Raw genomic sequence first — 25,273 nt, forward strand, 5'->3', positions numbered from 1 at the left:
TTTTTTTTTTTTTTTGGCTGGACTTTTATAGCTGAAGGACAGTGAGGTGACCACCTCCTAAATAACAACTGATATTTTTGTGAACATTAATCCTATGTAAGTGCATTTTTCCCACTTGACAGATGAAGAAATGAAGCTCAGAGAGTGGGCGATAGGCTAGGGTCATAGAGGTAGTCAGAAGTGAGCCAGGGACAAGGGCCTGGTTCCAAGCCTGAGTCCTACAGGTGGCTTTGGGTGTGCATGGTACTTCTCACAAGTGGCCTTTTTATTTATTTGTCTAATGAGAAGACAAGTTTCTTTTCTCTAGGGCTTCTCTTAAGTTTGGTTGTGGTTCCTGATTATTTTAACCACACAAAATGGTGACTATTCTTACTTCTGCCGGCTTCCAGAAAGTTTAGAACTCTGTATTTACCAGAAGCTTCTTACAGGAGCCATAATTTTTCCTTAGAACATTTCTACAGAGGCTTGTCCTCAGAGGGCCAGATGGCAGCAGAGTAGAACTCGGTCCGTGTCTGTCAGTTGCTTCACGGAATGAAAAGTCTAGAATGATTAGTGGTCCCATCACCACCCACTGCTGAGGCTGCAAGAAGGAATAGCCCCCGAGGGCTTTCAATCTATTTGTGAAGATGGGGCAGAGATAAAACCATGAATAATATTAGAGGCGAAGCTCTGACAACTCCTGGCTGGAGGGGCTTCTTATTACCTCTAACTTATGGGGCCTTTAAATTACTTAAGTTATGGCCACTGGTTCTTCCTGAGTCTCCTGTTTCTCCCCTGCCCCTTCCTCGGTGTCCACTGTGTCAAGTCACACATTGTCCTGGGGCTAAGCCAACCCCCGCGGCCTGCTCCAAGGTCCCTGCTCTGACTTCCCCATGGGTGGCTGTCACAAGTGCACCCAGGGGCCTGTCTAGCTGTTGTCCTGGAGCTGCTCTGCCCCTGGGAGTTTTTGTTTGCCCAGGGCAGTGAGCTAGTCTGTGAGCACCGGGGATTCTTTGCACCCGCCCAGCTCTCACGGATACAACCCAGGTGGCTGGGCTGTAGGCCTGCGGCTTGCTGTACCAGGCTCCCCGGATTCTGGGCAGCTTTTCACACATCCAAACCAGCTGCTCGAGGCTTCCCTCCTCACCACCCTGGTGGAGACCTCAGGGCCATACCACAGATTCCTGGTGCTGGTCAGGAGGGCAACACATTTGTGGGGAAGGACTCCCACCTTCTGACTGGAAGCTTAATTTTGGTTGACAATGAGGTCAAAGTGGATCATGTCTGAAGAGGGGAGTGTGCTTTTTAAAGCCAAATTAGACTGCCTTAGGGAATGATCTCCACCTCCCTCACCATTAAATAGAGAGTGTTATCCCATGATGTGGTCAAGGAGGTCCCAGCTGCGTGCTCCTTTGCTCCTCATTGAGGGGAGACTTTCATAATGTCCGGACTGTTCTGTGTCAAGAGCCCTGGCCAAGCAGTGATAAGTGGACCAAAGCCCTCCTCAGGCCCCAGTGCTGAAAACTCCTATGTACACAGCCCTCCCGAAAGTCCCTGGGATTTTCACCTACACCAGACCCTGTCAAGCTGTCTCTGAGAATTTAAATCAGATTAGCTTAAAGCAAATTAAGGGCATGGCTAATTCTGCAGAAATGTCACAGCTGCAGGCACAACATGTATTTACTGCTTCCGTTAGTATAGGAGACAGAGTACAATCTAGGCTGCTTGGATTCGTTTCACTTCCCGGGAGGAAGAAAACCTGAGCTGAGTATTCTGTGAAAGACAAAGGCACGGCTTGACAGAACCAGATTCTCTGTTCTGTAGACCTAAGATCTTATTTGGCCACTGATAGATTTCAATTTTCGGTGCCTCTAGAAAGAAAAAAGAGCCTGATGGTTCAATATTGCAACTGAATACAGTTTATTTCAAGGTTTGAATTGTCAACAGAAAGAAAATGGATGGTTTTAAGGGATATTTCTAAACTTCCTTTAATGATTGTTTTCTGTGGAGTCTGCAGATGTGTCCTTTGGATACATTATTGGTTTAAACAAATGCAGGGTTGCAGGCTATCCCATTTCTGGTTGGAAAGCTCCCCTTAAACTCAGTAACCACATCCACCTCTTGAATACGGTCACAGCCCTGTTAAGTGACATAGAGAACAATTCCCTTTATATACAGTCGCAGGCCTTGTGGGAATTCAGCCTCGATGGTGGCAGCTGACTGCTCCCTGCCTTCATCTGCAGGCTGTGTTGTCTCTGTGGCCTCATTGTAGGCATCCTGAGGGCAGGGTGTTGCATGTTTGTTTTTGTACCCTTGATAGCTCTTGGCTGTGTCTTCCTGCACTAGGTTTTCAGGAAATGATTGTGGAATTGAATTGAGCAAGCCTAAAGTAAAATGTTGGAACGATGGAAGGGACGCAGATTTTATTTAAGCTTCAGTGAGTAATTGCCAATTAGATCTGGTAAGCCAGGTTATTGCATTAGGGAGGTGAGATGGATCCTCAGTTCTCAGAGTGGTGGGATCATCATGGAACGTTTATTCTTTGAGGTCATCTCTGTGTTAAAAACAAACAACCCAAGCTCTATTAATAAAGTAGTAAATCCTCACACCAGACCAGTAGGTTTGCGACCGTCACAAATTCTCCTTGAGAGCATCAGTGGAGGTTTCCACTCAATAAACAAGTATTGAGCAACTGTGAGGAGCTAGAATGATGGAAAATGAGAGAAAGGAGTTAAGGGAATACACTTGGGAGTCAGTTGATCAGGGTTTGAATTCTAGGTCCTCCACTTTCTACCTGTGGGATTCTGGACAATGAAGACATCAGTTTCTTCATCTGTGGATTGGATGTATAATATACTTACCTCCCAAGGCTATGAGGATTAAGTGAGGTACTGCTTGTAAAGTCCTTACTGTGCCTAGCACTTAGCGAGTACTCCACAAATGCTAATTATTACTCTTACTAAAGATGAGCTTCCCGACCTCAGGGGGTTGTGTCAGCCTAATATAAAGACTGTGACATTCCTGCCTCAGGACATTTGTACTTGCTGATTGCTCTGTCTGGAACATGCTTCCCTACTAGTGGGTCCACATTCTCATTTCCACTGGGCGTCTACTTAAATGCCAAGATCTCAGGGAAGTTTTCCTTCACAACCCTGTTTAATGTTGAACATCACCCCCTCTTCCTATCACTTTTTATATTCATTTTCCTGCTTAATTTTTCATTTTTTGCCTTGTACCATTTATTTAACTTATTTTTTTAAAAAAAGATTTTATTTATTCATGAGAGACACACAGAGAGAGGCAGAGACACAGGCACAGGGAGAAGCAGGCTCCCCACAGGGAGCATGATGTGGGACTCAATCCCAGGATCGTAGGATCCTGAGCTGAGCCAAAGGCAGATGTTCAACCACTGAGCCACCAGGTGCCCCTTTTACTTACTTATTCTATTTATTGTCTATCTTTTCCAATTTAAAGAAAATTCCAGAAGGGTGAGGATTTTGGTCTGGGTTGCCGCTGATCCATCATCAGTGACCCATATTAAAGTGCTCAATAATTGTTTGTTGAAGGAGTGAATCAAGGACCAGTCTTGGGAATCTAGTGGAAGGCATGTGGAGCTTTGTGGCTGTCAGAGAGATGACCCTGTGTTGAGTCTTAGGTTAGCCATTCTTGACCTTTTTTCTGTTAACACTGTTAAGATTATGGAGGCCGAGAAGTCCTGTAATCTGCCACCTGCAAGCTAGAGACCCAGGAGAGGTAGTTGGTATAAGTTCCGGTCAGAGTGCAGGTGAAGACTGATGTCCCAACTTGAAAACAGGCAGAGAGTGTGAATTTTCCCTTACCTGACTTTTTGTTTTATTTAGGCCTCCAGTGGATTGAAGGAGGCCCACCCATACTAGGGTGGGCAGTCTGTTTTATTCAGTCTATGGATTCAAATGTTATTTCACTTCAGAAACATCCTCACAGACACACCCAGGGTAATGTTTAACCAAATGTGTGGACATCCTGTGTCCCAGTCACATTGAGACATAACATTAACCATCACAGCCATACACAGAGGATTTGGTTTCTGTGTGTTGATGAAGTTTTGGAATATAGGTGAAGGTCCTGAGGCGATGACCAAGAAAGACTTCTTGACACATCTTTGGTGCAAAATGTGGTTTCATTAAAGCCCAGGGACAGGACCTGTGAGCCAGAAGAGCTGCTGCCCTGGCCCTGTGAGGTGTGGCTGATCATACTTGGGAGTTGAGGGAGGTAAGCAAAAGGGAGATTTCATATGCTAAGGAGGACCATACTACATACTGGAGGCCTTGCCATTGTCAAGTTAAAGATGTTTTTTTTTTTTTTTTTCTCTAGCAAGACATTAAGACAACTGGAAGCTTCCTGAGGAATGTCACACATATCCCACCCTGGGCGGGGGTCATTTGTGGGATATCAGCTGTGCTTTGTCCTCAGATAGCCCTGTGCCCCCATCAGGTGACATCTGATTCACAGTTTTGAGGGTGTTACTGTATCTACACTCCTTTTTCTACAGGTCAAGAAAGCAGATTGGAATTCAGATGCGAGAGTAGTACTATTATTGGAATAAGTTTGAATTCTCTTTAATACTTATTTTATTTTTTATTATACTTCCTTTTTCTTTTCTTTTCTTTTTTTTTTTAATTTTATTGAGAGAGAGAGAGAGCAGGGGAGGAAGAGCTAAGGGTGAGGGAGAGAGAATCCTAAGTAGGCTCAATTTCACAACCCTGAGATCATGACCTGAGTAGAAATCAAGAGTTGGATGCTTAACCAACTGAGCCACCCAGGCACCCCCACTCTAATACTTATTTTAATACTTATTTTAAAAGGCAAACTGCTTGTATACTTGCTGAGGATATGGGACTTATCCTACCACTGGAGCGTTGAGAAATGTCTTTAAGGATGGGTAAGGATTTCCCAGGCAGACAACCAGGGAAATAATGTTTGAGGCAGGGGGCATGGCATATGTGGAGGCATAAAGGTGCAGTGTGATTGTCGACTCACAAATGATTTGATATGACTAAAGCATATCTTCATACCTGGAAGGGAGGCAGTGAGAGGGGAGGCTGTTGGCGACCACATTACAAAGGATTTTGTTTACTAAAGGAATGGAATTTTATCTAGAAGGCAATGGAAGCCATTGAGTGGTTCTAAGCAGAGTTGTGTCACATTTTTAAGCTTATATTTAATTATATTTGTAACTTGATTTTTTTTTGATTTGAAAAAACAATAATTCACATGGTACAACACCCAAAAGGGTATATACAGTGAAGAGCCTCTCTCCCTGGGACAGTCCGTGTCTTTAGTATCTTACGTATACTTCTAGGGATGTCTGTGTTTCCATAGACAGGAAAACTTGCTTGTTTTCTATTTTTATCCAAATGGCAGTGAAAAAGTAGGCATTGGAATACTGATGGACCTTATTATCACTCTTCGAGAAAGAATGTTCAGTTAAGAAAAGTTTGTATAGCCAACTGAGATGATGACACCTTTTTTTTTCACTTGGGAGACTGTAGATCTGAGGCATGTTCTCCATGTTGGGGAGTAGAAGATGGGCTGAAGGTTACATGTGGCAAACTCCAGAACTCATGGGATATCCCACTGACAAGCTCATAGGGATCTTAAGGTGAGGAGAAACGTCTAGTTTGGAAAGATGGATTTATAGGTTATTAATGTAGAGATAGGGTGGTTGAAGCCACATTACTGGATGCAGCTACCAGAGAAGGGGTTATATGGAGAAGAGATAAAGGCCAAGAATAATGCCTTTATAATAATAATAATTAAATATTTAGTTAGGAATAATTAGAGTTTTTGTGGGAACCAAAGTAGGACAGTCCATTTCACATTGTTATAGTAGCCAGGGTTCAAGTCTGGTAAATATAAGGAAGAGAAAGTTTATTAAAAGGTTCTTAGGTACTCAGAGAGTGTTTGGAAAGGCCAGGAAAATATTTGGAGGCTATCTGGCAAAATCGTATTGCAGAACTGGTCCTATGAATAAGTCACTGCTGCTACTTGACATGGACTTGCAATGCGCAGGGCTGATACCACCATCAGTGGACCCTGGGCATCAATTCTAGAACAACCACCTGCTATCTCTAGGAACTGGGTGATGCTGCCATGCTCTTGCAAAAGGGGTTCTATACAGATACTATTCAGTGACTGGGGTGGGTGTCTCTAGTAGCAGATTCTGGGTTATGTGCTCACATTTTAGCTGTAGAAAGGATTGGAGAAAGAAGATTTGTGGTTATCTTCAGCTTCTGGGGTGGGAAACAAGTTCTATTTTCTAAGGTGGTAATTCCTCAAATGCAGAAAGACAGTTTAGATGCCGTGTAGCTATGAAGAATATTAAATGTCCATTACAGGTGTCAAATGCTGAAGGTATAACAATTAGAAGTCAATTGTTGACCTTCAAGATAGTAGATTCTGCAAAGTGGTGGGAATGGACATATGGATGCAATGGGTTGAGAAATGAGTGGGAAATGAAGAAATTGTTTGTTGATTATGGTTTTAGGAAGAAATATTAGGAAGAGGAGGGGAGTTGTTATATTTGGAAAGGTGCATAGATCTTGTAATGGTAGTGTGATTATAGATAAGGGAAATTAGTCCCTGAAAGGGAGGTTTGGAGACAAAGGCAGCGAAGAGAGAGGAGGGTGGATAGTTGATGGAGTGATGTCCATGAGTGGGTGGAGGAATGAGTTTTGGTGCAGTGTGGAAGGATGGTGCAAATGCACATACTTCACATACTTGAATTTGTAGAAGTGTGATGTAGAGGGCGTGTTGATTCTAACAACCTCTACTTTCTCTGTAAATTGGGAGATATGTTGGCTGAGAATGAGAATGGCACAGGTCAGGTGAGATCCTGAAAAGAGTAGTGAAGATTTGGAATATCTACTGACATGAAGAGGAGAGAGGGTTGTTCAAGGATGGGTGAGAAACATCCAGGGACCCAGCTGAGAATGGAAATGACAGCTCCCTCCCTGCTGTTAGATCCCACGCAGTGCTGGCTGGGTTTGGCAGGAGGGCAAGGAGAGGGGTTGTTGGTTGATAAGGGGAGAGTACTGAAGTGATGTAACAGGGTCTAGTATGATGGGAAAGGATGTGAAATCTGGAGAGTTGATGGTTGGAAAAGAAAAGATAGCAAAAAGAAGCCAAAGAATAGATTGGGTTGGATGGGGATAAAGGAGAGGGCGGAGAAGCAGAAGCATGTAATCATTGTGTGGAATGCTGGTGTGTAAGATGTCCGAGAGGGAGTGGTTTCCAGTGATGACCACGCTCAGGATGTGGAGAGGGGGTGAAGGTCGCTGGGAATAGGGAGGCTAGAATTTTGAATGAGTTTTCCCCGTGGATGTTGAATGTTCCCATGTCAATAGCAGGAGATGGGCTGGAAATCCAGGTGCAAAGATTTTAAAGGATGAAAGGAAGAAGTTGATAAGTGGGATAATTAGTGAAAGATTAAGTTAAATTCTGGCATATTTGTCAGCATTCAATGGTGTTAGTTGTCAATAATCAGATGGCTGTAATGAGGAGGTGTTTTTGCTGGATGGCATGAATCTTAAAGGAAGGGATTTTTTTTTTTTTTGTTTCGTTTTGTTTTTGTTTTTTTGGAGTGCCAGCCAGCTCTTGTTTGGAAGATGAAAGTGTGGAGGTTGAAATCTCCTTTCATTTGAGGAAATACCTTACAAACTCCAGGATGTATGGGAGAAGCACGGGGAAAAACAGAGTGCTCGGTGGCAGGGAGATGAAGGGGAGGTACTGGCTTCAACTAAAGCAAGAAGATGATGGGAACAATCCAGAAGGATGTTGAGGCTGGGAATTTCTTTACACATGAAGGTGGGTTCCAGAAGACTCACAGGGAAGCATGTGAAGGTGACCTGTAGCTGCAGGAAGATGCAGGCGTAGAGTAATCATGTGAGGTCAAATGCAATGAAAATGGTTTACCTGCAGAATCTGCTGTGGACGCCATCATGTCACCACCTGGGGGACTATTCAAGGACCAGAAAGACTGAATGGTTTTTTTTCAGTAGCACATTGTCATTAGTCTGTCAGTGTTATCTCCATGCATATGACAAAAGAAGAAAATATGAACCAAAAGTTGGTGAATCTGGCTAATCGAGAAAGTAAGGGATAGTCCAAGTTAATGAAATGATATATGTAGTCTGGGTGAATAGGCAAAACTTGATAGTTCACATACACATGAATTTGCTGATTGCCAAATGTCCACTTCCGGTTTGAATGGCATCAGTATCGCTGCAGCTGAGGTTACTGAGATTTTAGAAGGGCTTCCTCGCAGTCATACTTGTTGGCGTCAGTGATAAGGCTCACCGGCACAGCACAGGTTCTCACCATCCCTTCATCCGCATTGATTCATCTTGAAAGTCTTGCTTCTTCATAATTTTAAGGTTGTGAGGAGCTTTCTGGAACAATTTGGAATGTGAGATAGGTTTACTGATACAAGAAGTCCCTGGGGAAATGTGATTCTTTACCATATGGTGCTGTCATGTTTTTAGCATACTAAGATAAAAAAAGAAAAAGTTTGGAGTATTCTGTTTATTTATCTCATCTACTGAACTTCAGGCAAATAAGAAAAAAATGCAAATTAATAGCTTGAAATGATTTTAAATAGCTAGAATTCCAGCTGTTAGTGCAATAGGCGAGAACTTAGACAAAACCGTGTAATAGAGCATCAGTGTACACAGATAAATAACACAGTGAAGAAGTGCCTATTTTATGTTGTTCCAGAGGCTTCTTACAACGAGAAAGAATTCTCTAATAATCCAAACTCTCACTTCTGTTAAGAAAACGTTTCAGACTCTTTTTGAGGAGGTGCTCGCTTTAGATTCTGTGTAGGTATATTAGTTTCCCAGGGTGCCTGTGACAAATTACCACAAACTGAGTGGCTCAAGACAGTAGAATTTTTTTCTCTCACAGTTCTGGAAGTTAGAAATCTGAAGTCAAAGTGTCAGTAGGGCCATGTTCTCTCTGAAGGCTGTAGGAGAGAATCTGTTCCCTGCCTTTCTCTTAGCTTCTACTGTTGCTGGTAATTCTTGGCATTCCTTGGCTTGAAGACACATCCCTTCAATATCTGAAACCAATATCTGGTTTCTCTCTGTGTGCCTGGCTCTTCTCTTTTTTATAAGGACATCAGTCATACTGGATTAAGTGTGACCTCACATCTTAAGTAATAATACCCACAACAACCCCATTTCCAACTAAGGTCATTTTCTGACGTTCTGGGAAAGATGTGAATTTGGAGGAGACACCGTTCAACCCAGTACAGGAGGCTTCTAAAATGGATAACAAATGGCTTCTGTCTTCAGGAAGATGTAGCACCTGCTATAGTTGGGGAAACTATAGTGCAAAGCAATGTGTTCAGTTAGTAATGGATACAGAACACCATGGGCATATGGAGGGGTGGGTGATTGGTTGTGACTCCAGAGGAGCCGTGGAAGGCTTTAGGGCAGAGGTGGTAGCAGACCTGAAGGACAACAGTATACCGGCTGGTAGAAAGGGAGAAAGTTGGGCATTCTGGGCTGAGGGTCTTGTCTGAGCAGGCACAGAGATGCAAGTGGTGTTGCAAGATGTCTGGAGTGTATGGCTATAGGATAGCAGGCCTTTGGGTAGTGATTGCATGTGTTGTGTGGCCACTGGGAGGGGATGGAGAAGGGAGGAGGGATGAAGTGCAGGTGGAGCAGAGGGAAGTAGGAAATGTCCCGGGAGCCCAATCATTCATGTCTATGAATGACTGCCAGAATGGAATCTTAGAGATGCAGTGGTTAAAGGGGGAGTTGAAGGAGAAGCTGAATGAATGTTCTTAAGGAAGCCCTGGAAGGCATCACTAGACTCAGCGGCTAGACTAGATGACATCTGTGCTCTCAGCAATCTGCTTCTGTGGCAATTAGGTAGAAGTATCCTTCACTAATCACATCTTGCCCCTTTCACTGGTTATCATGCTCTTGCTTGCTCTCTCCTTTCTTCCTATCAGGCCCCTTCCCCAGGCCAGGCACTGAAGCCGCAACAGTGAACAAGAAGTCACAGACCTCATCGTTTTAATCTCTTCCCTGGGGCGTTAGCACAAGGAGTACATAGTAGGTTCTCCTTAAATGTTGCTTTGAATTAAAAAGGAGTGAGGAAAAATGACAAGGCAGTTTTGCCCTGGGTAATAAGTTCTGCTTCGGAGTCGAACTGCTTTGAAAGATAATCTCAGGAACCTCCTTGTGAGCAGGTGGAGAGTAGGTGGCTGCTTACATGTGTTTGATTTCTGAGTCATCAAAAAGGCTCCTTTGCCTCCCAAAATATCTCCTTCATCCAGGCTGTGGGTATTTTTAATTCCACTATTGGAGGTTGATTTCTCTGTTGAAAAGCAGATGCCCTCTGGAGAGAGGATATCCATTTACCCTCATCAATCTTTTGCCCCTTATTATGGGCAGGGGTAGGGGAGGAGGGTTCTTAGCCTTTCCTGCATGGCAGGTTTTTAAGAAAAGCATATGGAGGGAAAAGAGGACCCAGGAGCAGTGTACTGCACATGCCAAAGACAAACTTTGTCAGGGTTAGCAGTTTAGATGAGCTGACCCTGGAAATGTAGTCAGTTGGCCTAGAAGAATCCACTATTATTGATTTGCTGGTGTATGTTGGACAAGAAGTGATTATTTCTGTGGTAAGTTTTATGGCTACAGAACTGTTGTTTATTTGTTTTATTTTTCAAAAGGTGCAACAAACCCCACCTCCCCCACCCTCATCTCAACAGAAATAATTTGTGTGGCAGCTGGATCTGTGGTCTTTATGGTCAAGGCTATGCTACATATGGTCATTGTGTTCACATGTCAGGGAAGGCTAATAATAGCTACTGTCACCAGATATCCTCCAAAGTTTCAGTGGCTTATTTCAGGTTTCATTTTTCATTCATCTCATAATATGATTCAAAATGATGGGTGGGGAGAGGGTATTCCACGTTGTCTTTCAGGGACCCAGGCTTCTTCCGTGCTGTATGTCCACCATCTTTAACACTTGGCCTCAGGGTCTCACTAGCCTCATCTGGAAGGCATGCCAAGGGGAAGAGAGAGCACATTTACTTTTAACTGCCTTGGCTTAGGAATGAGACACTTTTCACCTTACATCCGTTGGTGAGAATCAGTCTCAGGAACCCACCCAGATGGGAAGAGTCTGGGAGATGTAATTTATCTGAGTATCTTTAGTGAGTCTTTGACACAGGCTCATCAGAAAGTGTTTATATATTTTCCTTCTGTCTGTGATATAAACTGACCCTCGGGCGTTGTTATTAAGGGAATAGGGGACAAGAGACACTAGCAATGACCTGGAAACTGTTCAGTGTTTAGAGTAGTGTAAAGTCATTCATTCTAGTTGATGAAGGGCATCATCCTGCCGTTGGGATTATTGCTGTGTGAGGGAGACCGAAGTTGTGGTACAAAGAAATGTCTCTATTTTGTTTGCTTGTTTATTTGCTTTTTAATGGAAGTAGGAAAAGCAAATGGAAATCTCCCTTCCCTACACCTTGGAATCACTTTGAAATAGGAATTTTAGGACTTTGAATGCAGTGGATTCTGTGATGTTAGTATTTCCTCTAGTCTACTTCCCTCATTGTCTGGATGAGACAATCGAATTGTCCAAATTCACATAGCAAGTTAGTTGTTTACTTGGGTCTCAAACCTTGTTATCCAGATTTCTACTCTGATGTTCTTTTTACTACCACTATTCCCTTAGAGAAGCACTATTTGGAGAAGAGATCTGCCCTGGCAGGGTTTGCAGGATGGCAAGAGGCTTTGACTCACTGAAATCAAAAGCTTCCTTCTAGCCCTGAGGTTCCTTGATTGATTGTGTTTAAAGATATGGTGTCTGATTGTATAATCCCTGGCCTGACAGGAGTGATGTAGCTTCAAAGAATTTGCAACTTTCCTGAGAAAACAGAATCTTAGTTCTTTATTCTTCTCAGCTGTCTCTTTAGTTCATTTTTATCCTTTTTAAAAAAACTGTGTTTTTTACAATATATATATATTTTTCTAACTATAAAAGTAATACTTTTAATTATAGAAATTAAGTTAATATATTTGGTGTAACAAAAATACAAATATAACAAAAAAATTGGCTGTAATTCTGTAACTCTATAATGCATTGCTAACCACTGTCAGTATTTCACATTTCTCTCCATGTTTTCCTAGCCATTTTTTGAACACATAAATACCTGTATACTTATGTACAATACAATTAGAATAAAATATTATACAATATGAAATAAATATTATACAACTCTTAAAATATTTCATATTACTTAATATGAAATATTACATAACCCTTAAAATTGTTTTAAAACAGTAATGATATGAAAAACGCTCATATATATTTGTATACTCATCACAATTGGAATAAAATTCTAATTTTGCTTCTTTGTTTTGTCATCTACTTTATAATGGAAGTAGGAAAAAGCAAGCGGAAATCTTCCCTTCATATACCTTGGAGTAAAATTCTAATTATATTGTAACTATACAAATATGTATGAGCACTTCTCCATATCATGATTTATTTTAAAACATTTTTTAAAGGGTTGCATAATATTGCATCTTGTGGAAATGCCCTATATTGAAGGAAACGGCTCAGGTGGGGAGGAGGCAAGGAGTAGTAGTATCTTTGGTTCTTGGCCCTGACGCTCTGCTCCTCTTTCTCCCAGGGCATCAGCAGCTTGTTTAGCTCACTGAAGGTCGTTCGGCTGCTTCGTCTGGGGCGAGTGGCCCGTAAGCTGGACCACTACATTGAATACGGAGCTGCTGTGCTGGTCCTGCTGGTGTGTGTGTTTGGGCTAGCTGCTCACTGGATGGCCTGCATTTGGTACAGTATCGGGGACTACGAGATCTTTGATGAGGACACCAAGACCATCCGCAACAACAGCTGGCTCTACCAACTGGCGATGGACATTGGCACCCCTTACCAGTTTAACGGGTCTGGCTCAGGGAAGTGGGAAGGTGGTCCCAGCAAGAATTCCGTCTATATCTCCTCGTTGTATTTCACTATGACCAGCCTTACCAGCGTGGGCTTTGGCAACATTGCCCCATCCACAGACATCGAGAAAATCTTTGCGGTGGCCATCATGATGATTGGCTGTAAGTATGGCAGTTGCTGGGGCTGTGTGGGTGATGGGCAGGAGGCTAACTGGACATCCCTTCCCTTGGCTCGAAGTAGGGTGATGGCTGCAATGCTGGCAGGATCAGGGGGTATAATAACTTAGAATAAGAAGGGCTTTTTTTTTTTTTTTAAAGATGAGCTTTATAATTTTCCTGATAATTAAAGCATTATGTGTTTACTGCAAAGAAATTTAGAAAATACAAAAGAGCACAAAGTAGAAAATCAAGACCAACCATAAGTCTGTCTACTCAGAATAACTACCATTACCCTTGGCCTCTCCCTTATAGGTTACTTTCTATCCATATCTGGACACATAGATACAGATTTTTATAAAGTTGGAATGAGATGCTGCATATACAACTTGGTAAACCTGCTTGCTCTTAGAACAGTGACTTGTGAAAGTTTTTCAGTGTCAATTTGAACACAGCTCTAGATCTGCACAGTCTCATATGGTACCAGAAAAAGAATATAAGAAAAAGAAGCGTGTGAGATATCTCATTTATTATCTTTTATATTGATTATATGTTGAAATGATAATATTTTTATATAGTGGGTGAAGTGAAATATTTTAATGAATTTCATGTTTCTTTTTAATTTCTTAATGTGACTCCTAGGAATATTTTTAATGCATTTTCTATTTTTCATACATTTTTGATATCTGCCTTATGATTAAGAAATTTACCAAATCCAAAAAACAATACAAACCCTCCCCCTGCCAAACCCACACAGGATAAAAAGGCTCTTGTTCAGTTGAGAAGTAATGAGTTATTGGATTAACTTGACTGGACTGAAAAACAAAAATAACCTTAGTTTTTGAGGAAGGTGCCTAAATCTGTCACTTACCCATTGACCATCGTGTAGCTGTTGCTAATGCTGGGACTGGGGACAGCCTTGGGGTGGGAACAGTGAACTCTCTTCACTGAAGGGAGTTGTAGGGAGAAGTAGACCTAACTGGGCTGGGGAAAGCATAGGAATTCAAATGGCTTGGGCTCATGGTGAGCCCGCCAAGTGTACCCTCTTGGCACTTCAATGACAAATGGTGACATGGGCGAGGACAGTTCTCCCATGAAGCGTCAGTGTGGACAGGAGTCTGGTCACACGACGAAGCTGGGCTCTGGTTACAGCAGCCAGAGACTGTTACGCTCCATGTGCTCCTTCAGAGTGGAGCTGGCACATCAATTGTTATACCGACCAGGGAATTCTAAGACCAGGAAACCTGAGGTGTCAGTTTGTCTTGCTTGGTCCAACCCACCAGGGATCCATCGTTCCCCTCTGCAAATGGGCTTTGTGACCCCAAATGGTCACATTTGCTGCTTGCCTCATTTTCTGCAACTATCTCATCATGTCTGGTGTGGTTCTTCCATAGCCCATGTCCTCTTTGCAAGGTGCAGAGCTTGCCTCTGAATATTTACTCAATGTGTCTAGGTGTAATTGATTTGTGGCAAGCGTGCGCCCATGGAGCTTTTGGGTTTGCTTCTTACTTTAAAATGGGTCTTAATAGAGATGATTGCCTGACCATGGGAAGCAGCGTTAAGTAGCTGTGGGTGGCTAATTGCTTTAGCTTAATTAGAACTTGAGGTGCTTTCTCCTGTCTTGTAAAAGGATTTAAGACCTTGGCTCTTCTAGGACTATTTTAGCCTTAACAGCACTGGTTTTCTAAGTGGTGCTTGCAGCATTTTTGAGAGCCTTGGGGTACCAGGTAAGCAACCAGGTGTGTCGTGCTCCGGGCCCAAGTTCTGCCTCTAAAAGGGGGAGATGAGACATTCTTTCTGCCAATCGAAATACCTCCTTATATCCATGACAGGAAATTTGCTAAGAGTGGGCAGTTAAAAGATGGGCCCCATGTCACGGGCCCTCCAAAGGCTTGCAGATATAGGGAGACTGTGTTGCAACTTTTTAACTTGGAAGAAAAGAAGAAAGAGAATGGTTCTGGTGGCATATGATAAAGCTAAGCAGGGTGCTTGGGTGGCTCAGTCGATTGAACATCTGACCCTTGATTTAGGCTCAGGTCACAATTTCAGGATTGTGGGATCAAGCCCTACGTTAGGCTCTGTGCTCAGCAGGATCTGCTTGTCCTTCTCCATCTGCCCTTCCCCCACTCATGCTCTCACCTCCTCTCCCTCTTTCTCTCAAATAGATAAATAAAATCTTAAAAAAAAAAAAAAGATAAGCAGTTTGTTTTTCCAAAATCGTTCTTCTATGAAGAGTATGATTTCCTGGGTATAGTCTCCAAGGAAAACCTCAAACAATTATTATCACCTCTTTTCTCTTTCCATCTTCTCAGAGCTTTATGATAGTTCCATTTCTTTTTTAAAAAGTGTAATGATACACAGGCAGTCACCTCTCCATTATGCAACCAAGTGTGATGTTTGTGTAGGCAAGTCTCCTCAACTGTAACCCCATTTCCCGAATACTTGTTATGTGCCAGGTGCTGTGATGAACGCTCCATACGTGATTTCTGCTGCTCATAACAACTCTGTACTTTAGAGATTATTATCTACATCTTGTAAGGAAATGGACTCAGGAAAGGCAAATTCCTTCCCAAGAACGTGGGGCTGGTAAGTGGGAGAGACAGGATCTGGATCCAGGTCCCTCTCAGTTAAAAGCCAGGCCCTTCCCATGGAGCCCACCTGTGGTCGAGTGGTCTGAGAACACAGGCTGCCAGCCTCTGGCCCTGACACACTGACACCTTGAAAATCCTCTCCGTAAATCAAGCCAACAGTTTCTGCAGTGGAAAGTTTTGTATGCTTGTTGTTGTTTTAATTTAAGAACAAGATTACGATACAGACTCGGGGGACCAGGTGCTTTGGAAATCAGCCATTTTTCATCAATCTGTCACTTGCAGTTACAGCTGTTCTACTTTCTGTGTGACATGTCTGACAAATTGTTGTGCTAACAACAAAGTTATTGCGCTCTGTGTAATGTGGTGGCAATTATCCTTGTAAACTCACATTCTGAACAACCTTTGTTCAGGACAACTGCTGATGTCTTATTGGATTTATGGGATTCTCTTTTATCTTGCTTTGCCTTGTGTGTGCACGTGTGTGTGCTTACATCTTTACTGCATGGCGCACGGGGGTGGGCCGATGCCAGAACTGGGATCTCTGGTGGTGGGGGATGTTGACCATAGCCTGCATTTGCTGTGGTCAACATCAAATGACCCCTTTGTGGACAAGAGGTCATGCTGCTCCCTTTCCAGTCACCCTGGCACTCGGGCCGAGCAGTCCTTAAAGAGTAGAGAGAGACACAAAAGCCAATGGGCTTTTGAAATAATGGTTACTTTGTGAAGTTTCTTCTTTGCTTTGAGTTTTACATGTGTTGGTAATGATATTTCTTGGCTATTTTGGCTATTCTATGGCACCATAATATAGATGATCTAGAAGCCTTCTGTTGCTTCTCATCTCTACTCTCTGGCATTGAGTATCTCATTATGATCTGGCCAGGTCCCCAGAGAATGCCAGGAAGCAGAAAAACTGTTTTCAAGCTTACACACCTTTCTTGGTTCTGATAAAAAGTTGCAGAGGTCCTGGGTGGCTCAGTCAGTTAAGCGTCTGAGTCTTGGTTTCAGCTTATGTCCTGATCTCAGGGTTGTGAGACTGAGCCCTGTGCTGGGCTCTTAGCTCAGTGCTTGAGATTCTCTCTCTCTCTCTCTCTGCCCCCTCTCAAATAAATAAAAATCTTAAAAAAAAAAGTTGCAATAGGAAGAGGTGAAAACTATTGGCTAGAATGAATTTTTGTGATTAGTTGTAGATGTGGGCAATCTATGATGTCTCATTTCAATTCTGGCATCTGACCCGGGCCAGGGCAAGGCACCTCCACCCTGATCTCCCTGCCTTCCTCATATGTGGGTCTTTGGTTTCATGCAGGGGCTCACCATGAGGTGTAGTGAATGGGCTCCTTACGTCTTTTTGTACATCTCCTATGTGCTGGTGGTGCTGAGAGGAGCACAAAGCCACCCTAGCCCCCTGCGTGAGACCTGGGAGACGATGTCCCCCATTCAGCAAGCACATACTGAGAGCCTGCCTAATACACCCCCCAGCTGTGTGCTAGGGACACGAGTGCTGTGAGTGGCATTTTCAGGGAATCCAAGGTCCGAAGGGGATGGGGCAGTGGGAAGGACAGAGACAGCTCCCATCGCCCATAAGCCACTGACCAAGGCCTAGAGATAGAGCTGCCACTGGGGGCCAAACCTTGCCCAGGCCTCTGAGGGATCCCTTAAAGAAGGAGAGGTTGTCAGGAGGAAAGAGTCTCTTTATCTGGGATGTCTCACACTAGGGACATGACCCTGTCTTGGGGAGCTCTCCAGGGAGAATTTGACAGTGAGGAGACAGTTCCCATTCTCCTAATATGGGCTTTGTGCTTTTCTGATTCTTTCCTTATAATGTCATTGCTGTCATCCTGTCATTATAATTAAGCCACATTCATTTCCTTTCCCTCTGATAATGGCAGGGGGTCTAGACATTGTACTCCCACTCCAGACACTCTCTACCCCACAACCTGAACTTTGGTCTCCCACCTCAGCACCGCACACCTGCCTCTTTGGATTCATTTCTCTCTTGCCAGTCTTCCCCTACCTCAAGTCCTTAAAACAACAGCAAAATGTTAGTGCTGAAGGGATCCTCTGAGCCTCTATTAAGCCCACAACAGCCCTTCTTCTAGTTCTTCTGCTGGGGCAGATCTCATCCTGGTCACTGTTTCTGTAAAGCTCCCGCTGAGCCCAGGAGTAACTGGGCTCACTGCTGGTGGCTTCCATACATCACCTTCTCTCCTGGGGAAGGGACACCAGACACCTGCACACCTGGACATTCGACTCCACTACCTCACTCACCTGCAGCATGCTTTGTGGCTTCCTTTCAGGTTAAATTGGTATTTGCAAGAAAATAGGGACTTTCTCTGCCTCCTTCATGATCTTTTTCAAACATTTCTTACTTCTTTCCATTACACCTTTGTTGAATGTGCTTTTCTGCCTTCTATACCAATATTGTGTTTTTTTTTTTTTTTTTTTTTTCAGAAATAATATGGTACACGTCTCCCAGGAGGCTGTAAGTACACTCTTAGGAGACTTTAAACACACAGTAGACTCTTAATAAATATTTATGGATTTGTTGATTCTGAACAGTCGAGGAGGCTGTAGAGTTTTGGAAGTGGTCTTTAGTGCCATTGACAAAGCTTTATTAGTTAGGATATGGGTTCTGCTGCTGGACAGAGACAGAGAGTAATAGCAGCATCAACAAGGGATATATTTCCTCCAAGTTTGGGGGGGGGGGGTCTGGCTGCTTTGCAATCACCAGAGACCCAGGCTTCCCTGGTATCTTTAGCACATGACTTCCATATCGGGATCCCATATGGCTGTTCTGGCTTCAGCCATATGTTCTTTTTCCAGAAAGTGAAAAGAAGGGGAGAGGAAAGACTAGGAAGTTGAACTGTATTATCCGGGTTCCTCTCTCATTGGCTGGAACTAGTAATCTGGCCACACCTAGCTGCAAAGGAGGTTGGGAAATCTGGTCTTTATTCTGGGTGGTCATGTGCTCAGGTGGCATAATACCATAATATAGACAAAGAGAGCAGCTGTTGGAGAGTGAAGCCACGAAGTCTGTCTGCCTCACCTTTCTTCCCTCTTCTCATTTTCCCTTCAGTAGATACCAGCAAACATCAGAGGCATCCCCGGTTGGAGCTTTATCCCCCAATTGCTAGTTGAGAGACCTTGGTCCAAGTCCTGGATCAGCTCCGTGCTTTGGGTCGTACCCATTAATTTCTGCAGATTGGGAGTAAGAGAGACTTCTTATATCTCCTTAGAACTAAAGGAGGTCCTGATGTAGGATAGCTGTTTGAAAGAGCTGAAAATTTTACATTCAAATGTGGTGATTTTGTTGTTGTTAGTAACAGCAATTGTTTCTTGCTCTTCCCAGTGAATTTTTTTCTTTCCTGTTCTTAGGTAAAAAATAAATAATTAATCCTCCCTTCTCAGGAGCTGTTTAGTTTTATCTTTGGTTTATGTTGATCTGGGAAATAAGGCATTGTCCGGAATACTATGGGAGAGGGAAGTAGTTTTTTTTATTCTCAGAGGCTTTTTCCTAGCCAGCAAAACATTATTATTATTTTTTAAAAAGATTTTATTTATTTATTCATGAGAGAGAGAGAGAGAGGGAGGGAGGGAGGGAGGGAGGGAGAAGCAGGCTCCATGCAGGGAGCCTGACATGGGACTCGATCCCGGGTCTCCAGGATCAAGCCCTGGGCTGAAGGCGGTGCTAAACCCCTGAGCCACCCAGGCTGCCCCCAAAACATTATTTTTTTCTCTGGAAGCTGATTAAAAAAAAAAAAAATCTGCCTGCCGCTGTGCAGTTCACATGGGTATCCCCATCTCTGGCACGACCTAAAGCTATTGTCTATCTTCTATATCCCCTTCTCCCCTCTTCTAGAAAACTCTCTTTGGTTACTCCCTCCTGGTTTTCAACCCTTAGCTATCTTCATACTCTGAAGACTAATGGACTCTGCTTTGGGTTTATTCACCTGCACTTAGACCTTACACTGCTTTTTAAGTGTTCTTAGGACTTCCCAGTAATCTTTCTGGCCTCGTGTATATTTTGTTACCTCCTCTGAAACTCTAGGCTTCTGGAAGGCAGGGCCTGTGTCTCTCTATGCCCTTCCTCTTCTCCTATGTGCCGAGGTATATGCTTTGAACATGGGAAAGATTATGAGCTTTGGAGCTGAGCAGTTCTGGTTTTCAGACCCACCTCTACTCCTCATTAGTGCTTTCACCTTTGCAGGTTCCTTACCTGAAAATGGAGGCCCCAGGTCCTCCCCTAACCAAGTTGGGAGATGAGAAAATGAAATGATGCCTCCTCATCCCTAGCACAGCGCTTCCCACACAAGGTGCTCAAACACTGGTTGTTCTCTGCCTGGCACCTCTGGTCCTTCTCTTTCTGCACATTTCTTGGGCTCACCAAACAGTGATGTTTCTCAACCATTGGTTAGTTCCTCGGGTGTGTTCTACTTTGAGAATTTGAACTAGCTCAGAGTATCAGGTGCATTGCACTGTTTAAGTGCAGGTCACTAAAATCTGTGTGTCTGGAAGTGAGTTTCTTTAGCTATAAAACTTCTTTTTAAAAAAAAATTTGTCCTGGCTTCAGAACAAGTTAGAGGAAGCTCTTTAAAAAGGAGAAAGTGATTGATTTTGTGTGACTGGAGGGCCTCCTGGGCAGTCTATCCCGACCAGACTGGAAGGGTCTTCACTGGGCAAGAAAGAGTACCCTGAGGAGTGAGTACCCCCTGGAGAAGGAGAGAAGAGGCTAGAAACACTGGTGCCCTGAGCACCTGAAGTGTGCCAGGTGTCATGCTGGGAACTTTCTCTCCTTTTTTTTTTAGGATTTATTTATTTATTTGTTCATGAGAGACACAAAGAGAGGCAGAGACACAGGCAGAGGGAGAAGCAGGCTCCATGCAGGGAGCCCGACGTGGGACTCGATCCAGGGTCTCCAGGATCACACCCTGGGCTGCAGGCGGTGCTAAACCGCTGCACCACCGGGGCTCCCTGGGAACTTTCTTTCAATTAGTAACTTCATAAATAGGTTTTATTATCCCTGTTTTGCAGCTAAGAATATTAGGCTCAGAGACAGGAAGTAATGAGATCACAGGTTAAGAGGGGCCGCACTGAGTTTTGAACCCAGTTTTATCTAACATCAAAGTTTCACTTTGTTTTGTTGCTTCTGTTGCTGATTATTTTGGAATATGGGAGCAGAAAATGTTCTCTGTGGTGTGTGTGGTGTTGGGAGGCAGGGAAAAGAGCTGGGGGGAAGGGGGAGGCCATGGAAGGATTGCAGAGAGGGGGTGCTTTCCCTGGATTCCTTCTCTGTTATTATGAATTATAATTATAGTGACAAGATATCTGATTACGTGTGTTGTGGGAAGATATTATCCTTGTTCGTAGCTGGATTATTGCACTGGGCAGAATTTAAGCAGAAGTCCTAGGGACTGCTGCCAGTGGGAAGCCACCCAGGGGAGGGTTATTGTTTCAGACCTTATAGATACCCACATCATTTGCAAAATTTCTTTCTTTTTAAAAATACAATTTCCATCCAAGTGAAAATTGTCAAGTGGAGCTGTTTCTATAATCAAGTTTGTTTGTTTTTTTAGAGAAGGAGAGAGAGAGAAGAAGATGGGGGCAAGGGCAGAGGGAGAGGGAAAGAGAGAATCCATGCTGAGCATGGAGCCAGACTTGGGACTTGATCCCACATCCCTGAGATCACAATTTGAGTATGAAATCAAGAGTTGGACACTGAACCAATTAAGCCAGCTAGCTGCCCTTCTGATCAAGTCTTTTGCTTCTATGTCTGTCATGGCCTTTGCAATGCTCTGTGTTCCACGGGACAGATAGCATTTCCTCCACTTTTTGGATAAGGAAATCGTAGTCACTTGCTGGTGGTCACACAGCCAGTAAGAAGCAGAGCCGGGCTCCAGCCGGGGTGATCGTTCTCGGCTCATTGCCTCCCCTTCTCCATGCTAGCTGCTGGTATTGGTAGACACGGGTCACAAGTTATAGCAGCTGGGCCCTTGATGGGAAGTCCTCAAAGCTTGATGAGAAGAGGTGTAGGTGGGTGAAGAATGGGTAAGGCTACCATTGCGTTTTCAGCAAAGGAACTTGATTCATCACATTTCACAACTCTGGCTGCTTTTTATCAAGCCTTTATTGTGGCTCTTAACTGCTGGGCTGATGACTCCACTTCAGGCAGCTAGAGAGAAATCATACAGAGGAGCACATGATTTTCCTTTCATTCTCTAAAACCGGTGAGAGGAGGCACGCCCAGCAGAGAAATATGAACTGTGGTCCCCAAGAAAACAAATGTTAGAGTGACCTGGAACCCCAATCCATGAGCAGTTTACCTGGGTACCCCTTTGTTCATCGAACAGACAATTTTTTGGCATCTGCTGTGTGCCAGGCACTCCGTAAATGCTGAGGATGGAGCAGTGAATGGACTGATGCAGGCTCTGCCCTCACCTTGCTTATGGTCTGCTGGGGGAGCCGGATGAGAAATAAGAAGTTGCTGTGAAGTGAACTGAGTCTCTGCTGAGGAAGGGTTGTTATGGGAACATGGGTTGGGGCCTGTCACTTGGGAGGAGGACAGGGAGTTCATATCCCATTTATTTGGGAAGAGCCCTGGGGAGACAGGCCTTCCTCAATTTACTTATAATCTAGTTTGGGAAATACACATGCAAGCGGGAAAGTCCATGTGAAGCTGGAAAGTAATAGAGTAGTTCCCCCTTCTTCCCCCCTGTTACTGCAGAAGATGCGTTCCAAGACCCCTAGTGGATGCCTTAAACCACAGATGGTACCAAACCCTATGTGTACTGTTTTTTTTTTCCCACAAAAACTTATGATAAAGCTTAATTTCTAAATTAGGCACAGTAAGAGATTGACAACAACTAATAATAAAATAGAACAATTATAGCAATATGTTGGAATAAAAGTTACGTGGACGTGGTCTCTCTCCGTCTCTCTCAGAATATCTTACTGTACTGCGCTCACATTACCCTTCTTGTGATGACATGAGTTGATAAAATGCCTCTGTGATGAGACAAAGTGAGGGGACTATCAATACAACGCCATAGACGAGGCCTGTGACCTAGTGCGATGCTGCTGGGGACCTTCTGACGATAGTCCGAGGAAGGATCATCAACTTCTAGACCGTGACTGTCACGGAAACCACAGATGAGGAGGGATGGGTGGGATTGTGACCTACTGTAGATGTTCACAGAAGAGCAGCAGAGCCAATTCCTGCTTCCAGGCTTCTGGGGAGGGCAGTGATCTTGTTTGTAAAGTGGAGAGGAGAGTGGCATTGAAGAAGAGAATCTTCCTGGCCAGTGAATAATAGGTCGGATACGCAGGGCTCACAAAGATGGACAGGTAAGAAGGGTACTAACAGTTAGCTGAGCAGCATGTTCTGTGTGTAGGTCACTGTGGACACTCTCCATGAACTGTCCGAGCACTCTTGCACCAGTGTTCCTGTTCCAGTTTTAAGGGTGAGGAAGCTGAAGCTCAGAGAGGTCAGTGGTGTTTCCCTGGCTCAGCCTCTTGTGATGGGTGGAGTCAGAATTCAAACCCAGATCTCTGGCTCCCAACTCACTGTCCTCCATCTGTGCTGCCACCCTGGTCACCATCAGTGGGGGAAGATGGCCCTGAGGACAGCAGTGACGTAGCCTGGAGCAGAAGGCTCCCGAGAAAGCAGCCACCATCCCTTCCTGCCAAACAGGACAGCAGAAAGAAAGATGTGCTAATCCCAGAGGGGCCGAGTGCCCGCTCTGTGCCTCCTGGCTCCTCAGCGTCTCAGTCCCCTTCCTGTGAGTGCTCTGGGACCATCTCCCACCATCCACCATGTGCCAAGAGACAGGGATGGTGACAAGTCGCAGTGAGACTAATTTACTGAATTTCTTGAACACCCAGATCTCAATCTTTCAGTCTGCCTTTTATTTTATTTTATTTTATTTTATTTTATTTTATTTTATTTTATTTTATTTTATTTTATTTTTATATTGTATTGTATTGTATTTTTACTCTATATGATTTTTATTTATTTTTTAATAAATTTATTTTTTACTGGTGTTCAATTTGACAACATACAGAATAACGCCCAGTGCTCATCCTGTCAAGTGTCCCCCTCAGTGCCCGTCACCCAGTCACCCCCACCCCCCGCCCACCTCCCCTTCCACCACCCCTAGTTCGTTTCCCAGAGTTAGGAGTCTCTCATGTTCTGTCTCCCTTTCTGATATTTCCCACTCATTTTTTCTCCTTTCCCCTTTATTCCCTTTCACTATTTTTTATATTCCCCAAATGAATGAGACCATATAATGTTTGTCCTTCTCCGATTGACTTATTTCACTCAGTCTGCCATTTAGAAAAATCGTGGCGGGGGCGCCTTGGTGGCACAGTTGGGTAAGCATCTGCCTTTGGCTCAGGTCCTGATCTGACCTGACCTCAGGGTCCTGGGATCAGAGCCCTGCATCAGGCTCCCTTCTCGTTGGGGAGTCTGCTTCTCCCTTTACCTCTCTCCCTTGGCTCATGGTCTGTCTTTTGCTTTCTCTCTCAAATAAATGAATTAAATCTTTAAAAAAAAAAGAAAAGAAAGAACATTGCAATGCAGACTTTATTTTTTTACTTGGGGAACATTGTCAGTGATTTCTGGATTAAATTGCTCACTTTGTTAAGCTAAAGATGCCACAGCCATGATATGGGTCAGCTTATTTCCATCCAAGCCTGTCCCCTTTTCCTGGATAGCCCCCTTTTCAATCTAGGTCCCCAGGAAGGAGACTAACTCAGAACTGAGGATGGTTTCTGAGAGGCATCTTCACTGCTTAACGAGACCAGTTAAGCTGCATGTGCATTTGACATTGGGTCAGGAAGATCATTTTCATTTCTAGGATCATTATAACGTAGGCAGGCAGTGGGAGCAGAAGAGATAAGCATGGGTATGAGTCCTGCCTCTGTTACTTAATAGTCGAGTGACCAAGCTACTTAATTCCCGAGCCCGTTTCTTCCTCTACAAAATACTAATGCAGTGGCGTCCACGAAAGCAAAAGGTCTCCCCTTTCAGAGCCTTTGTTCGTGCCTGGTGCCAAGCCCGGAGCCACAGATGGCCTGTTGGTGGATGTTGACATCATTCTTGTAGCACCCTTGGTCTGTGCCGTTTGTGGGGCAGCTCAGCAAGGGACTCCAGTGGGCGTGGGCTGGGGCTTTAGAGGCAGGAGGAGGTGTGCAAAGGTGCTGATGGAGTAGAGACAGCACAACGCCCTGCGTACGGGAGAGCTTGATTAAAGGTTTGCTTGTGGAACTAAATATCAAGATGAAAATGCTCTAGTGAGGATGCCACGCATGAGGAGCTGTCAGGGCCAACTCTGCAAATCCTCACCGGATAGTGACTTTGCAGACTCGAAAAATGTTTCCATTTTCACTTTTCCCCCTTGTGGTCCTCTGTGTGTATGTGAGAGAGAATAATTTTAGCTCTCATCAGCTAGAGGTCTGGCTCTGAATCATAGCTACATGGTGATAAAAACCCACTGTTGCCACAGAAAGCTTGGCAGGGAGAGAGGTCTTGGTACGAAGAGCAAAATGAAAGGGCTAGGGGCTTAAAAAGAAAATCAAATATATGAAGAGTCA

General features: G+C 43.9%; 1 protein-coding gene across 2 annotated transcripts in view; it reads left to right on the plus strand.

The window, feature by feature from the left end:
• The window catches only part of KCNH1 (potassium voltage-gated channel subfamily H member 1), a 372,078-nt gene that overhangs the window by 137,754 nt on the left and 209,051 nt on the right, over nt 1-25,273 (plus strand). For both annotated transcript variants that reach the window (XM_072831167.1, XM_072831168.1), the window contains exon 7: nt 12,674-13,103. In XM_072831167.1, the coding sequence (XP_072687268.1) occupies nt 12,674-13,103 (430 nt within the window). The remainder of the gene's footprint in view (nt 1-12,673; nt 13,104-25,273) is intronic.

This window comes from Canis lupus, chromosome 6 (assembly GCF_048164855.1).
Source record: "Canis lupus baileyi chromosome 6, mCanLup2.hap1, whole genome shotgun sequence".
Lineage (NCBI taxonomy): Eukaryota > Metazoa > Chordata > Mammalia > Carnivora > Canidae > Canis > Canis lupus.